The sequence below is a fragment of the Dermacentor silvarum genome, chromosome 1 (genome assembly GCF_013339745.2).
Source record: "Dermacentor silvarum isolate Dsil-2018 chromosome 1, BIME_Dsil_1.4, whole genome shotgun sequence".
NCBI classification, from domain to species: Eukaryota; Metazoa; Arthropoda; class Arachnida; order Ixodida; family Ixodidae; genus Dermacentor; species Dermacentor silvarum.
Window position 1 is genome coordinate 113,088,917 of NC_051154.1, and position 17,478 is coordinate 113,106,394.

General features: G+C 46.7%; 1 protein-coding gene across 1 annotated transcript in view; it reads left to right on the top strand.

The window, feature by feature from the left end:
- The first annotated feature begins 203 nt into the window (after positions 1-203).
- The window catches only part of LOC119454315 (uncharacterized), a 276,608-nt gene continuing 259,333 nt past the window's right edge, over positions 204-17,478 (top strand). Inside the window, exons 1-2 of the mRNA XM_037716305.2 lie at positions 204-557; positions 7,217-7,262. Of these exons, the coding sequence (XP_037572233.1) occupies positions 501-557; positions 7,217-7,262 (103 nt within the window). The 5' untranslated portion in view covers positions 204-500. The remainder of the gene's footprint in view (positions 558-7,216; positions 7,263-17,478) is intronic.

The window sequence follows — 17,478 nt, forward strand, 5'->3', positions numbered from 1 at the left end:
CGGCATCGGCACAGCAAGTTCGCCCCACAACAAAACAGCCCGACAACACTGACAACATCCGCCAACACGTGGTCGGCAGGCCGCTCCTCGCGATTTCAGCGTTGCGTCCCGAAGCTGCCCCGCTCTGGCTCCGCCGCCGCCAGGGTAGCGTCCGAGTCGCGGCCGCGCAGCCAATCAGAGCGGGCGCCGGGCGCGAGTCTCGCGCGACGTGCGCCCCCCCCAGCAGCAGCCGCCAGAAGGCGGCCAGATTGAACGCGGTGCGTCGGCCCGTAGCGGGGCGCCGGGACACCACCACCGCGGTTCTCCAGCGACGCGGCCCGCTCTTCTTCCGGCGGCCGCGCAATCGCTGGCTGCCTCGTGACGCGCGTCGTCGACGGCATGTGCGCGTGATGCACGACGACGCCCGGAAAACGCGGCCGACGAGGGACGGCGACGACGACCCACTGCGGCTCCGCGTCATTGCGTGGCACTGAACGGATTTGTGCGTCTCAGCTACGACCATGTGCGACCCGAGGACGGTGATCGAAGGATCGCTCAAGTACCGCGACGGCCGAAAGGTAAGCTGCCACAACCTTCCTTCTCTCTCTCGGCCGCAAGCTCGGCGAGTGATCGCGTAATAGGATAGCGACGTGGTGCGGGATCCTGATAGGGAGGTCCAACTTTTTTGGCAGTTACTATAGGACACATATTCACTGAAAACCAAGACGCCCTGTGCCTTGCGTGCTTGGCATCAGAGGTGAACTTCCGTGCTAAGTTGGATGGCTTGCGGTGCAGAAAACCACGCGAGCTAGGTTACCGTAAAACCAGTATTTCATTTATTTATGGACACTTCTCTTCCACAGAATTGTGAATTCGCCGCACAATGAGAATAATGTCCTTGATGATATAGTCAGATGATGATGATGATCAGTCAGAGAAAAAAAATCGGAAAAAGAAAAAGTTTCTTTTCTGTGCGGGCATTTCTACATGTGCCTATACCTCGTATCACCATCGTCGTCACCATCATCTGATCAGCATCATCATATGAGAGCCAACAAGATATGTGCAGCCGATAGTAAACGCAGTATCCTCTTTCTCTCTCTCTCTCTTTTTTTTTTTTTTTTAGTTAGCCTTCTCGAACTGAGACTGCTCGTGATAACTTTGCGCCAGTGTTGTCTCGGTTCAGGGCATGCAAGTGAAGCTAGAATATCGTCAATAAACACCATTAAAGCTTTCCCGAGCCGTCACGCGATCATTTATCTGCAGTTCCTTCCGCACTGATGCAATGCGCACGTGAAGAACGCTGCGTAACTACATCGGATGCTTTCTGCACCAAATGATCGCACATTGTGTTATCAGCCTCCCTTCTTTGTGTCGCATGCTATAGAAAAGGCGCCACTTCGCGATATCACACAGCAGGCACTTCCGAAGTGGCTGCACGACAAGCCATTGTTCAACCAAAATGTCAGCCCGTGTGCGAGACTATGTACTCGACTCTTGAGCCTACGCGAGTCGAACGTTTATGACGTGAACTGAAACGCCAACTGCTTCTGTCATTCCGTTTGAGGCCACGATGAAGAGTCGGTGTCACGTGGCTGCGAGTTAGCGGACAAAAATGTCAATTTGTGGCAATTCGCGCTTAAGGTTTTCTTTTCTCGATCAAGCTTTCAGCATTTCATACTAATATTGCTAAAATTTCATACTCATATAACTATTACGCACGCACGCATACGCAAGGATATTGGAGTAAAAAAGTAGGCTGGCGCCATCTCTCGAAATCTCCGGAATCATTTCTGAGGTCCTCGGTGTAAATGGCGGTATACGCGATGCACTATTTCGTATAGCACCTATGAAACGTTGCTTATGTGAAAGGAACAGCCGTGTAACGATGTGTGACAACAAAAAAGGAAAACACGGGGAACGCGTCTGAAAGGCTACGTTTGGGATAACCCACGAGGCTGATTCACACTGTCGTGCACGGACTTCCGATGTTTAACAAAGAGTGCGATGTCCAGTTCGCGGGAAGTAACATCTTATTAAATTAGCACATTTTCACAACTTGCTGTGACAACATAGTTTGATGGTTACAACGGTTTTCCCACCTCGCACACCACACTTTTTCCGCATAATTTTTTTTTTCTCCTATCACTTCCCCTATTATTGTCGAACTGAACACCTCCTCTGGTTAGCATCTTGCATTTCCTTTTCGTTCTCTTCATTATTTAGTCAAGTTGGAACCCTGGGCGTCCACCTTGCCCAAACATCTCTAAAGTTAACTTCTACAGCTACCTCTGCCTAAGCGGTAAGATGCAGGATTGTGCGAAAAGTCTCGACACCGTATAGGGTAGAAAGCCGGATTTTCCCGTCTGGTTAACCTCCCTGCCTTTCCCCTTTCTTCTCTCTCTCTCTCTCTCTCCCTGTGCGAAAAGTAAATATAGAGACCTAATCGCATAATCCTCTAGAAGTGTACGGCTGCTTCACAATGAACATGAAAGTGTTCACGTCTTAGTATTTACAACGCATACTCTGGAATTGTAGACATTAGGGTGAAGCTCTATATAAAAGGTCACCGCGTGGCGCATCGTGACCTTTCATATTCAAAATTCACCACAGTGAAGTAATAAGCACTGACGTATACCACCCTGCTTTAACAATCGGGGAGCTGAGCTAATTGAACCGACTCACGGTGAAAAGAACAATAACGCCGCACGCGGGAATCGAACCAACCAACTCGCGTCAGAGCGATCTCGGGTCGTCGAAATAGTTCGTCCACGTCGCGAACGAAAGCAGCGGCTCATGACTGGGCCAACATCTTTAATATTTTGCTGCGCTTTCGTAAATGCGTGAAGGGTGATCTCACCACAAGTTTTCAATCGTTGGGAAATTCGCTGCTGTTGGGATCTGAAAGCGCAATCTTTCAATCCTGTAAAATCGCTTAAACATTTGAATTCACAGGGTAGTCTCTTCGCAAATCAGTTTTCTCGGCGCAAAAATGCATCGGAATGTCGACGCTTTAAATACTCCCATACTTCAACCTTCGTATGTAATATGGAATAAGTTATTGAACGAAAAAAAAAGCAAAAAATAAAACCGTACCGCGTATGCATCATGTCGACCTAGGCCTCGGAATATCCCGAGTACTCCGCCGGGTAACCAAGAAGCAATGCCAACTGCCATCAGCAGCAAGATCATCAGCCGAGAGCCAGGCAACCAAAGAGACGTGGTCCAGCACGTGCTTAGCATCCTGGAACGCCAGCGGCCGAAAGCGGCGCCCCCACGGGTTTGACGCGAGTAGGTTGCTGCTCCGGGGACGTTCGAGCACGCTAGTGTCTCGCTTTAATTCCCCTACCCCTTCCCCCCTTTATGCCGGATCGACAATAAAGTTGTTTCACTCACTCACTCATCCCGAGTACTTCGGGATATTCCCGGTTCATTACCTACGTGCTTAGTTGCTTGCGCAAGGAGACGCTCTCCCATATGAAGTGCCCTTATTTTAGTTTATGGCCGCAAGGAGCGCCGGTTGTTCATGCCCCTTTTCCTGTATTTGGGTAGCAAGTTCTTCTCATTACTTTGCACAACTCTGAACACGGTCTATTAAACGATGAAATGTTTCATTCGGAACACCTAGGCAGCGGAATTCTACGAATGACCAAAGCGTGCGGAGCATTATCAGAATGAGCTTTAACAAGGCAGTCTTGTAGTTCACTTGGCAACTCTGTCTATGCCGTTTGGGTATCAGTGCGTGATTTCTGTAGCGATGGCGGGACAGTGAAAACACAGATATGACGCCACTGTTACACCAATTAATGTTGGCACGATTTTTTTTTTTCTGGAGAGAACATGCGCCTGGAGCCTCCATAAATAGTACCACTGAAAGCTTGCTGCCAAATACCATTTACGAGCAAAATTTGAGTGCAAATAAGACAATGGTTTAGCCGCAAATATTTTGCTCCCTCAACGACGCAAAGTATACTCGATGTAAGTTTCAGTGTTTCGTAGCCACAATTTGCAAGATATCGCATTGTTGTGTTTTAGTTACATGTTTCATAACACGCGCTTGTTGTCGAGTATGCAAAAACAATTCGAAAAATAATTGAATTGAATTTGCAAACTGTGACTATTAGATTGGAGCACCTAATTGAATAGAATCGTATTCGATTCGTTACTTGAAAGTCTGTAACTTTCACACACCCCTAGTGAAATGTGACTGAAAACCCAAAGAGAACCACAGGAGACGTTCAGCGTATTGCATGAGTTGTATCTCGGCTTGTCCCCACTATTTTTGGGATTGTGCAAAATTACAATCGTGCAATGGCAGTACGTATGTTGACAACACTGTTGCGAAAATGTAGGAATTGTAACACTTGTCGTCTCCGTTTCTCATCATAACCAACATCGCTTTTAGCGAACTGATCCACATGTACTCCTTCACACTTAACATTTTTTCCTGTTTTCGTTACTCTGACTTATTTCTGTGACAGTTACAACACAGAGCATTAGCATCACTCGGCTCCTGCTCAACTTTCTTTAGCGTAGCGTACACAGTTCTATCTGCATAAAAATCTCATTATGAGTGCTCCACATCCGACACAGCTTTAATACTTCGATTCAGAGGAAACGGTGCTGCTCATTTCTGAGTTAGTTAGTTAGTTAGTTATAGTTAGAGGAAAACCTCGCATGCCAAATGACTGAGTTCTCAAGCAGATGTTATGAAACATTGGCATTTGTACGCAATCAGGGGTCAGCGATAAATTACTTTCGTGCCTGAAACAATCTAGCGGCGTCCTCTCGCATATAGCAATAAAATGAATTTCCCTATATGTGACTCAAAGCCTGCTTCTAATACTTAAACGAGTTATTACTGCTCTTAAAGCCGGTCTCTCATAGTTTTTTCCCGCATCAGGACCGCGTCGTATTTTTATTACCAAAGACGCGGGCGCCCGCTCCCACCTTTTCTTTTCAATTTTGTTTAAAAAGAGAGCGCGCTATTACCTGCACCAGCCGGTCTAAACGCGAACTTATTGCGCCATTGGCATTTCAAGTCCAGAAAACAACGCCAATGAGACATATATTTATTATACTATAAGGCGTTGGCGGTTGTTGAGTTTGCAGCCATAAAACGGAACATTGGCGTGGAAGCATGACCATCTAATAGAAGAAGAGCTCTGTCTCGTCCAGCCGATGGCGTACTCGAATAAGAGCGAGTGAAGCAAAGGTCTCCACCGCAGCTGGACTATCTACCGTGAAGAAATCTTCGCTCCACTCCTTCTTTTCCGTTTAATGTGTCTCCGAGGAAAAGGCGCGTAGCGTAGCCATGCAACGGCGGATATATATGCCGCGGTGCTGCACCGGCTGGACGAACTGCCACTCTCTTCGCGTCGGTTTTGCTGTCCCATGGGAGCCGCCGATGATAGCGGAGAACGCGCGAGCAAAGAGGCAACCTCTGCAGCGCGCCATCTGCATACGCCCATAATTGAATATGACGGTTTGCCGCTGGCCGCATCCTTTGCTGCGAGTTTGTTACTCGTGGCGGCGGCCTCGCGCGTTCCCCTGGTGCACGTGAGAATCGCCGAAGACGGCGGCTCGTCCATCAAAGTCTGCCCGCTTCCCTCGGCGTATGGGATGCTTTGCTCGCATTGCGGCCATCAAGGAAAAGCAGATGTGCCGTCGCTAACCGCTCTGGGCACGCGCTCGCGGGAGGAAGTTTTCTGCATACAAATTTATTCCGCACTTTCAGCCCGGAGAGATTGCGCACTAACGGTCCTGTGAAAGCGTTCCTCTAAATCTGACGCAGAACGAGAAAGAAATCGCGCGCGCTTGGGTTTCGTGGATTCAGTATGTCACTTGCATATTTACGATGCCTCGCACATTCGTAAAAAAAAAAAAAATAAATAAAGTTTGTAAACGTTCGTAACTGCAAGCAGAAAGTTAGCTACAACAGATACTATCTCCCAAAGACCGTTACTAACTTTCTGCTGGTTATTTAATAAAGCAAAAAAGCGCAGATGCATGGCGATTACGTAAGTAAACGCGACTACCTCGTTTCATGCGCTCTCTGATGGTTGTTTTCGAGCAACATTTAGATAAACTGTAATGTATTTCATTATGTTTAATTCACCGTTGTGTGACAGCTAGTGGCGCACATATGGCCAGACAGTAGGTTACAGAAATTTAGGTGCACATCTCTGCGTATTTATCCGAACAGACAGGTTTTCCCCGGTAAGGGCTATATATGCTCCCAAATGTACGACTGTAGATATTCGTCAAATAATAAATACGCAAATCGCATTTTGCGCAGTCGTCGGTTCGGTGTATCGTGCGATGGCATTTGGCTAGTGTAATGACCTGCAGTCTAACGTTCTTAATATGACCATGATGGGCCATGAATTCCTGATGTAATGGTCGTCACGAGAAAATTTAGTTGTCATTTACCATCATTGGCTCTCATCTTTAGAAAAGAAGTGGCCTGATAATGGTCATTCAAACAACGCTTATAGGCCGGATGCTGATCGGTATAATGTGGCGCCGTTAGAATGACTACGGCGTTCTTCAGTTAATATTCGAGCTCCATTACTAATGATTGTTAGCTTTTCTACTTTGTAAATGTTACTCACACTAGCATTACTAACTGCAGTTACTAGCATTTCAATAACATATATGACAAGCAATTCGTAATTATAGTTAGTGGCTACAAGGAGCTTTCTTCTATTGAGTAGACGTAAACATATAGAGTCCGAAGTTATAGCACGCTTCAACCCAAACTTTCACGTCGCGCATCTAAAGTGATAGCAAAATTATTTTGCAACCTTTTTTTTTCTTAAATTATTTTCTTGCGCGCGAACAAGGTGACGAGGAATAATTTTAACTAGCAGTGTAAGGGCGCCGTGAATAAAACGTAAGACACAGATGAACCTTTGTTAGAACAAGCATGTTTGATATGCAAATAAGTTTTCCAAAATACGCGTCCCATAATCCCGCTGTTTGTCAGAAGAGATTCGGACTTGCGGATTTTGCGCTTTGGTAGCTTTCGGTAATTTGTCACAAGGCGTCCAGTATGCGCCGATTACTTCGCAGCCCTATTAGCTTGCATGATTACGTTATAATCGGCCTGTGCCTGTTTGGATGCCTGCATAGATATTTCACTTTCACAAAGATGACAAACACACTCATACCACTCTGTTCAGTCGCTGCTTCTGTTTCGCGTGTGGCTAACAATTTCTATTACTTTCTATTTCAGTGGAAGAGCCGCTGGTGCGTCGTCTCCAAGCTTTCGCCTGTGGCAGGTGATGTTGGCTGCTACTCATTTTTATTTTTCACGCACGCTCACTGCCCTGCGAGAGCGAGAAAAAGAAAACACTTTTTTTTTCGCTCTCGCATGATTTCGGAACACCTTCTGAGTTTAGCAAGTCGAGATGTTTTATCCGCACGACCTTGACTTTTGTCAGCAGCAGGGAACGAAGTCTGACTGCGCCAGAAAATATTGAATCACCAAGAAAAGGGAAGAAAAAAGAAAATAAAGGCAAAGAAGAAGTAAAAGAAACAGAAGGGAGACACAAGCTATGTGCGAGGTATTTCGGCTTAAACACTTACCAAACCTTTACCAGATTCAGGCCGTGCAACGCTCTGAAACCATCGAGGCAATGGAACTCACCTAGAACATGGCACGTTTGAGTCCAATGTGCAATGGGAAGTCCCCCTACTGCATCTATGTGCTTTGCTAGCTTCTGCTGCATATTTAACCTATGCGTAGCCACCATATTGATACCTGCCTTCCAGTAGCTGCCCACACAGGGCTGGTTGGGCATTAAAGATGTTCGCAATGTTGTAGATTGTTAAGATTATTTCTCGGATAGGAGAACCGAAGTTGTGCAAAGCTTTCTACCTGGCTGGTCGTGTTTTGTGTGTCCTTTATTTCTTCTGAGCCGGCAACGACAGATAGGTCTGTCGCTGATGTGTTCGGTGCTTTGACTGCAGTATGTGTCACGCGACGCAGCTGTATCGCTGTCTGCAGCGGCGGCGGCTTTTGGCCTGTTTTAAATAGCCAAATATGCCCTCGCTTCGGAAACAGCACTTGGTTTGTTGTTATTGTGAAGGTTGCTACGCATGGCACATTCTGCGGCAAGTGGCAACAGAAGTGGAAAATTCCCAGTGTGTCGGTCAAACAAGGCATGCTGAAAGCCCGGTTACATACTGCAAGCTATATTTTCGACGCAACAAAGCTATAACCTCTCACGGCGAAGCCTTGTCAGTTGCCTGTACTGAATGTACGGCACCATATACTGAGGACATATATGATCATTACGAAGAACATCCAGGATACCAAGTCCTTGGCACCAGGTTTACAAAGTTTTTTTTTTTTTTGGGATGGAATTTGTCGACTGCTAGTCCACAATGGGGGGGGGGGGGGGGGGGCATTTGTGACCATGCGGATGAAGACTTACATATGATATGGTACTGAAAGGTGCCATCTTATACACACCTTGATGGCAATAGGCCGCCGGCCCATAAGCATTACAATGATTCTAGGCCCATGGCCAAAGCGCCAGTGGCCCTCCAAAGATTTCTGGTATTTAGTGTATGACAGCGGACGTTACGCTCTAGGGTGTCTTATATGACATCTGTTGTAATTTGTGTTTATTGTATGCGAGCTGACTTTCCATTGAAATGTGTTCTTAGTTGTCTCTTATACATTTATGTCAGAATACTTCATGATCCAATTTGTATTAGATGTGATTTGTGTGGTCAGTTGTTTCAGTGCTTTTACGTCACCCGACTGTCTGATTTTTTTGTTGTTCTTACCTTTCTTTTATTCAGTGCCCTCTTGTTATACCATATTTAGTATATGCTTATTCTATCAGAAAAGGAGTAGCAAGCCAGTGCCGCCTAAAGGCGCCAGCATCTTATAAATACCATGTATCTAAAAAAACAACTTCCAGAATACAAAATTTTAACATACGCTTCTTGAACGTAAGTTGAACCATAATAGTCGTTCTTAAAACATTTATTGTCAAACTGGACAAATGCGCCCGAGAGCTGTTACCGGTACACTGTAGCATCCAGTTTTCAGTCAGCCGTTGTAAGCGCCAAGTGTGTGCGTGGCCTTTGCAACACTATCGTGGCCTCAAGAGTGCGCGTATGCCCTGCATTTTCCAGAATGAAATGGCGCAGCCCCCCCCCCCCCCCCCAAAAAAAAAAAAAAAAAAGAAAGAGCCCAAGTGCTCGAAGCACTGACAGGCGCCACTGCAGGCGTCGCTGGCTATTCACAGTAGCAGGCGGCGGCGCGCGCTCTTGGTGCGATCTTTTTTAACCGTACGCCCTCAGCGTCCATTGAACAGTCGAAGCCTTTTCAATCGCAGCTGTTAGCCCATAGCTTAGCGTCCATAAGAAGTCGTGTCAACAACTCGTCCTTTAACGGATCCCAAGCGCAGGCCGCCTCGGGGGACGGGGATCGTGTTGGCTTTTCCGCTCGGCGGCGCGGCTTCGGCCCTGGCTCTCGTCTAGGGGCGCTCTCTGACGGCTTAGCTGGCACCGTATCCCAGCACGCGGCGCCAGGGCCGATCGCTTAGCGCCGCCGCTCGTCGCGAGGAGCGCCCTTTCCGCGTTGCGGCAGGGCCACCGATGCAGCGACCCGTTTACGCCGATGGATTAGTTCCCAAATGGAGCCTGAGATTCTGTGACGACGGCTCGGTCAGTGGAGCGGAGCGATCGGAGCCCTCTTCCGGAGTCTTGTCTCTCGGCGTCGTTTTCGCCGGCGTTTATTGGTTTTCTCCTCATCGGAGGAAGGCTTCGCGAAACCCAACGGTCGTAAAGTAATACCTTGCAGCTTAGAACAGGAGTCTCTACCGGCATTTCTGCGAGAAGTATGCCTGTGAAGATGACAGATTGGAGTAGCAACGACCTACTCGAGCAACATTCAGGTCAGCCTGCGTGTAGACCATCCTGGCTATGCTACATGTCGCAAAATATTCAAAATATTGTGCCCAGAAAAGAAACACAAAGCTGGAAAAAGCAAAAGACTTTCCGGAAGGCACATCGGGCTGTCTACCTGCGGAAGCAGCTTACGATCTGCAGAATGTCATAGGTGTTTATCTCAGTTAGACACAACTTCGGTTCACTTTATTACCTTAAGGACCCCATTGCGGGGTATGACATAAGGTTTTTGTTATTGCACATTAAATACAAGTGATGCAAATAATTGCAAACGTATGCATACAAGTGATCCCAAATGTTGGCGACAGTTTCTGAAAATGTGATTGGGCGTGTGATGGCGGCGATGTCGTGGGTCCGGTCGTTCCAGGCTTTTGCTGCACGGGGAAAGAACGATGCTTGGAAGGTACCGCGTACGTGGGCGGCCAACTTGGAGTCGATGACCGGTGCTGTCCGATATGCGTGACGGGGCCGTGTTTTATGGTGGATGATTAAGAGGGTGGCGATTCGACGGCGCGTCACGAGAGCTTTTAAGCCGGACTCAGCTGTCAATGAGGGAATGCTGACGTCATGTGAATACGAGGCACGAATGAATCGACCACTGTCGTGATGGCTTGCGCAAGAACAACGCCTATGCGCCACACGAAGTGTAAAGACAGAAAAAATGAAACAAAAATTTCTTGCTAAATCTAAATATGCGTGGTTGGAGCATTTCGACAAAGAAATTCATCTAGAAGAGAAGTCATGGATCACTCGAATAACCAGTGCTATTCTTTCTGCGCAATACAAGGCGTCATCTATCCGGTGAGAGGTCTTCACTGGCAGCTGAAAACGAAGCGTCGTCCATTTTAGTGGTCAAGATATAGGGAGGAATGTCACCAGTTTTCGTTAAGTTTGAAAGACGGCTTGTGAGCGTGGCCCATGGCCTGTATAGCATTACCTTGTCGGCGGGCGCCTTATCGAAAGCACTTAACTTGAAATGGAGCGGATAGTCCGGAAGTGCAATAGCAGCGACTGTTCTGACGGTTCAGTCAAACGGCGGTTCTTGACGCGACCCGAAGTCCGTTCCTTCAAACTAAAATCTGTTTCGCCGCTATACTGCGATGTTACTACTCACTGTACACGTTATCTACGCGTGGCACAACTGCTGCCACCTATGCGCGCCCGTACAGTGCGCGATATACGTCCGTCTACTCTCAACATAGTATGCCCATGCGGAAGATGTGTACGCATCACTGAACAAAAACCAGGGATGCTATCAGCTGTGTCACAGATTGAAACGTGCTATCAGAAGAAGCGCCGTCTGCTGGGCTGTTTGTTTTTCGTAGGCAGCAAGAACGAACAGGGGCTTGGGGATGGAGCGGGACACCCCGACGTGTTCAGTGGTGTGTGATCCCCGCATACGCTGCCGGCGGCGGGCCGATTTCCCGGGGGCTGCTCGTTATCGGGACGCGCGTCCGCCGCGATGTGAGCGACCCTGGAGACGCGTGGGGCCAGCTGGCCTCTGTCCGGAGATGCGCTCCCGCGCTCCTTTTGAACGCTGCCGCCCTTCGCAGCGGTGGCGCGAGCGACTGCCGTGCGCGTATCAGCTGTCGCGGTGCGCTGCAAATCTCCGATGACTCGGCGACTTGCGTCTGACGTTTGTGATCTCAAGCACAGCACGGCTGGTCAGAGGCCCCCATCTAATATGCATTCATCATCCGAGAGCGATGAGCATTATTTCATTAATGGAACTGCTATGCATTGCTTTATTATAGTCAACCGTGGAAAACTAAGTGCCGTGCAATATGAAAAAAATGTCACAGTTTCGCCCTAAGGGCGAAGCAATGAATGCGATAGCAACACAGCAATGTCATACGAAGTAAGGTGAGCGGCCTTGGTAGCAATATGAATTGTAGTAAACATGAGCTGATTAAGTAAGCAGGTGTGCAGCGGCGTAAGTAGACCGACATGAAGAGAGACTCGATGACCACGAGAAGGCGCGTGTGAAATGGTGGTATTGATGAGAAGCGCTGCCCGTGGGCAGCGCGTGCGAAGGGACACACCTGTAGTGCTGCACTGCCGATCTGGGCAGCATTGCATGTGTAGCGTGCGTTGGAAAATGTGGCCCGACTATTACTAACTGAATGAACAAGCGTGGTGTGAGCGCGCACAAACAAACATGAATAGATCACACTGAATGACTGCAGACAACGACTGTCAAAACGCTGGCAGCGCAACGTACCTTCGCCGCGGGCGAAGGTACTTGCGGTCTATCAACGGAAACTGAGCGGCATAAAGGTCAGAGCCGTGTGGAGATAAGAGACGGTGCGGTAAAAAAAAGGAAAATTGGTGGAGGGGAAAAGTGCTTCGTTAATTTAATCATGGACGTTTGTAGATTGAAACTAAAAAAAAAAAAGCCTCAAAGTGATGAACTTGGTGTGTCTAAAATGTCTGATTGTTCCGAACGGTCTTTCTGATTCGGAGAATAGTGACACTGTATCTGTAACAGACACTCTCTCTTCTTTCTACATGCATCTTTCCTGTAGCTTTTTTTTTCTATTATTTTTGTCCCTGTCACCGTCACAATGAAAACCTTGGCTGGGATTAACTTCTCTTGCGTAAGTGCAGTTAATGATTGGCCATCTCCGCGACGATCGTTTCGTTGTCACACCGATCGCTGTCACAAATGGCAGGCACCCGAACGTCGGTCACTAAGAAAATTAAAGTTTAATTAAATTCCGGGGTTTTACAAGCCAAAAACACGATCTTATTATGAGACACGCCGTAGTGGGGGACTCCGGGATAATTTTGTCCATTTGGGGTTCTTTTGCGCGCATCCAATGCACGGCACACGGGCAGTTCTTGCATTTCGCCCCTATCGAAATGCAGTCGCAGAGGCTGGGATTTGATCTCGCGACCACGTGCTTAGCAGCGCAACGTCAACGCCAAAAAGCAACCACGGCGGACACTAAGAAAATGCTCTTATGTAAGATAATTTTGACACGGGCCCCTGGTGCAATGCTGAACAAGAGGGTCTTGATTCACATATAACTTTTTTTCACTTACCAAGCTATTAGGCCCATGTCCTTCAAAAGTACTGCATCGCCAAGCAGTGAAAGCACTTCAACGCTTTTTTGAAGACGCTGGCATTTCCAGTAAATATTGATTCTACCGCATCGTGCGCAATTATAACTAATTGATACAACTGAAACAACCTTCTGTACCACAGACATCCGTGGACTTTGTTTCAACGAGAACTTTTCGAGAGAGACTTCACTCTTAGCGACGTTACATGTTCTTATGTTTCATGTAAGTATTACGTAATGCAACAATTTATAATTGTCTTTTTATATTTTTTTACCCTATATTATTAACCAAGTAAAAAGAGGTAGCCTTCGCCAGCAAACGACAACTCTATCTTCATCTCAATTAAAAAAAAAGAAGAAAAAAAAGGGGGATCTAGCTTGCCTTATATAATGCTCTCTGATGACATGCGTGCTAATAGTGGTTATGATGGTATGTGATGGTATACGTGGTTGTGACTATGCACCTGAAGCGTATGACTGTTACATATTAAATACCGCAAAAGTAAGCTGTGAAATAAAAGACAATTTGCTCGACTGGGCGGCACGTTGCCTAGAATATCGCAGTAGTGTTAATAAATACGTAAATCGGGGGAGAGGAAAGCTGGGTACAAAGTTACAAGGGAACTGCTGACAAAGAGCGTGATAGAGAAAAGGCAGGAATCTCAACCAGAAGGGAGTATGGTTTGTTACACTAAGGAAAAGAACACAAAGAGCAAAGTTCTGAGATATGAAAAACACGGGGATGAAGGGCCTTGTACAGGCACGCGCAGGAAAAAATGTAGCGTAGTCAAAGAAACTCCCAACAAGGCACACTATTTAAAACAATTCATAATAATAATAATTAGGGGTGTGCGAATATTCGAAACTCTAAAATAACCGAATCGAATAGTGTCCTATTCGATTCGGTTATTTTAGCGTTTCGAATATTCGCACACCGCGTCCTATTCGATTCGGTCTTCGGATCGAATAGTCACTATTCGTAAATGCGCATATTTTTCGAATACATTTCGAATATTTGCAAACGTCAACTGTGCCCAATTAAACATAAAATTGGAGCAAAACTAGAGTAAGGTTTCATCCCCGCGGTTATAGTACAGACATAAAACGTGAGAACTTGCGTAATGGAGCAGGCGACGTCGCTTATGTAGGCATACTTTAAAGGGTTTACAGCGATCATTCGCACTCTCTTAATTACTTGTTTGCTGCTAATGCTGCATTTGTGCTCTTAATAAACAACGCTTCATAACGTACTATGTAATGGCAGAAACTTGCTAACTTTAAGAATACTTGGATGTGAACATTTATATTAATTGTGATGGAAATGAGGGAGAGACTGAGCACTGCGCGCACGCACTACAGGCGCACAGTAAGACGTGCAACACTTGGGGGTCTCAAGGTAACTAACAAACACCTGTTGTGTACATGCACAACGTCCATACGACGTCGTGGAACGACGTCGTATGGACGTCGTATGGATTTTCCTCAAATGAACACACTTGGACCCTGGCCACATCCGTCGGTGGCGCGGAAAGCTGTAATTACCATGTAGCGTAGGCAATGTGACGCTACACAAAGGGGCACTAAATATAAAAATAATGTGCGCTGTATTGGTCGATTGCTTATCTACAATACCATTAAAATCCACTCCTATCGTGAGAGGAGGATTGATAAGCCACAGAAAATGCCAGAACGAAACACGGATGGCGACGCGGCCTTGAAGTTCCTGCACACCGGGATCTCGTGGTTCTTGAAGGCGTCTGATCCCGCCTAGTTAACCTTTGATCGATTAAGATGGACTTACAAAGCAGACAAAGGCAAATTGCAAATTACTGAGCCGCAACGCCCAAAGTACAGGAAGAACGATAACTTTATTGATAGTCCGGCGAGTTATTCGGGGGATTTGGGCGAATACCCCTGCCTAGGCGTCGGTCACGAGCCCTTGAGCTCTGGCGGCTTCCTCGGCCCGCTGGACGGCCCACAGTTGGTCTTCGAGGGCGGAGCTGAGCAGCGTTAACAAAGAAATAATTTTGAAGTTTGTGACGTCACACTGCATGGTGTACGTGCGCTACGGTTTTGGCGCGAAATTCGAGAAATTTAACTCTGACCTTGGTTTTCTCGTCTATAATGAGCCAATTACCGCGAGCTAACTGAAATAGAGTTTTGAAAAATATCTCATTGTTCTAAACTGATTTAGTGTTCTTTTTTTTCTTTAGTCTCTTTAGCGTTCAGATGGTTCTAATGAAAGAATCAAACGAGCTACGGATCGCTGGCACGCTCCTTCTATTGTATTTCTCCTGTTGTCCATACCCTCGCATCATTTCCAACGTAATTTTTGGTCTTAAGCATTGTATCGCATGCCAGAAGTTCTTGGCAGAACTAGCAGCAAAATTGAATTTACATCGCTCGATGGAACAAAGATCGACTCTGTACGCAAAGAAAATACGAAGATTCCCGTCCCCACCCCCGAACGCACACACGTTTTTTTTAAATATATATATATTTTTTGTAGTTCATTCGTGGAATTAGTCATAGCGTCCTGCACAGATAATGTGCGCCTCACGTACACTTTCTTAAAGGCAATTCTTGATATTTGTAGCCCTTCTAGACCATTTTAGGTTTTGTGACTTTAGTCCAGGGCACCTGTGGACCAGAAAACGCGATTTACTTTTTCATTTTTGTTTTAAAGGCAACCGCGATATTCAAGCGTACCTAAGTTAGCGTGAAAACTAATCCGATTATGTGAACGCAGCGTCACGATATATTCCATTAGACACAAGGGGGCGAAGTGGGAGATGTTGCAACGTTTGTGCCGTTTTTTAGGAACCGTCTTTATACAGGCTGCGTGTGTAGGCGGTAAGAGGTTCCTCTGTATTAACGTTCCATCATCAGCGGCTCACAGCGATGCCGGAAATCACATTAATAATCGGCGGGCAACGGCGAATCTTCACTTTTGTGCAGCTGCCCGTACTAGTTGAAAAAAATTATCTCCTCATAAGATAGAGCTCATCTGCTTAAGCGCTCTCAACACTTCGAAGAAATTTCAGACACCAAGATGGGCTGTCATTGGTTGCGTTTATGATATCATTATCATTGCCGTTATTGGTAGGGTATCAAAGCAGGAGCTACGTGATGTAAGCTCCCTGCCTTTCCTTTTCGCCATTTCACTCAAGCACGTAATTTCCGCTCCACTCTTTTCTGCCCGCTACCTTGTCATGATATTATTATTATTATTATTATTATTATTATTATTATTATTATTATTATTATTATTATTATTATTATTATTATTATTTTGACAAGAAGTTTAAATATACGCGAAATTTCATCACCAGTGTATATGATCGTCTTAGTTCTCGTGCCGATGGCGCGTAAAGTCGTAATGTGTAAATGCGCGGCTTTTGCAACCGACGAATGCCCTGGTGGTCAGGCGTTTCTGCGCACTCCATCCGTTCCGTGTGGCCCGCTATGCTTCGTTGCCGTCGACAAAGCTTGTTTCGAGGCGCAGAAAGGAAAACCGTGCATCTAGTAAAAATGCGATCGTTCCCACCGGACGCTGCCATCGCACGCACGCACGCACCAAAAGCGGTTTTCTGCATGAAAATCCAGAACGCACGTCTCTGTCCAGGAATTCTTCACCGCGCCAACTAAAAGGCCGCAAACTTGCTTTCTCAAACATTGAAATTTATGCAAAGCACACACGAAGCGGTCTCCCTTGTCAGCGTCGTTGAAAATGCAGCATGCAGCCTGAAGGGCTTTCCATGAACTGGTGTAGCGTCAGGAAAATGGAGGTCTGCGTCTGGTTTATATTTTACGCATGCACGTGATGTGAAATATAGTCGTCAAGCATCTTCAGCTTCCTGCGGCAGGCGCGATGCTTTCGGGAGCTCCGCTGGCGCGCAGGACGGCGGCACGGCAAGTGCGTCCATGATGGAGTTCAGTCGTCGCGTTTATGATAGGTGCCGGTGCACGAGGACCCATGGATGGATGGGGGGAAGCCATATATATACATGCGCCAAGTTGTACAAAAGAAAAACAAAACGGTGCCTTTTATATGGATGAAACGAACTGTACATTGCCAGCCGCCTGAAGAAGCCTCAAGTATAGTTTGTTTTGTTTTGCTTTTTGTTTTCAAATCCTCTATGACGTCCCACTTGCAGTGCTGCTCTCAAACATGCTGCGAACGAACCAATTATGCCCCTGTAATGGCCGGTCGTGCTCATAATGAAGACATGGTGCCGTGCCTATAAGTGGTCGCGACCTTCGCGTCGCAGTTGGTATTGGGCTGATGCGGCAGAGGCAGAAAACCGCCGCGTGTGCAGCGGTTCGTGCCAAGATAAAACGCCGCATCTTTTCGACGCAACCGCAGGTATAGGTATAGAGCACCATTAATTTGTTCGCAGTGTTTTTGACAGTAGGATTTCGATGGCGTCCAAGTTGGCAGCCGCAATCCTGTTTTCAGATTTCCAGAGATTTCTTTCATTAAACGCGGATATTAGAGCTATAT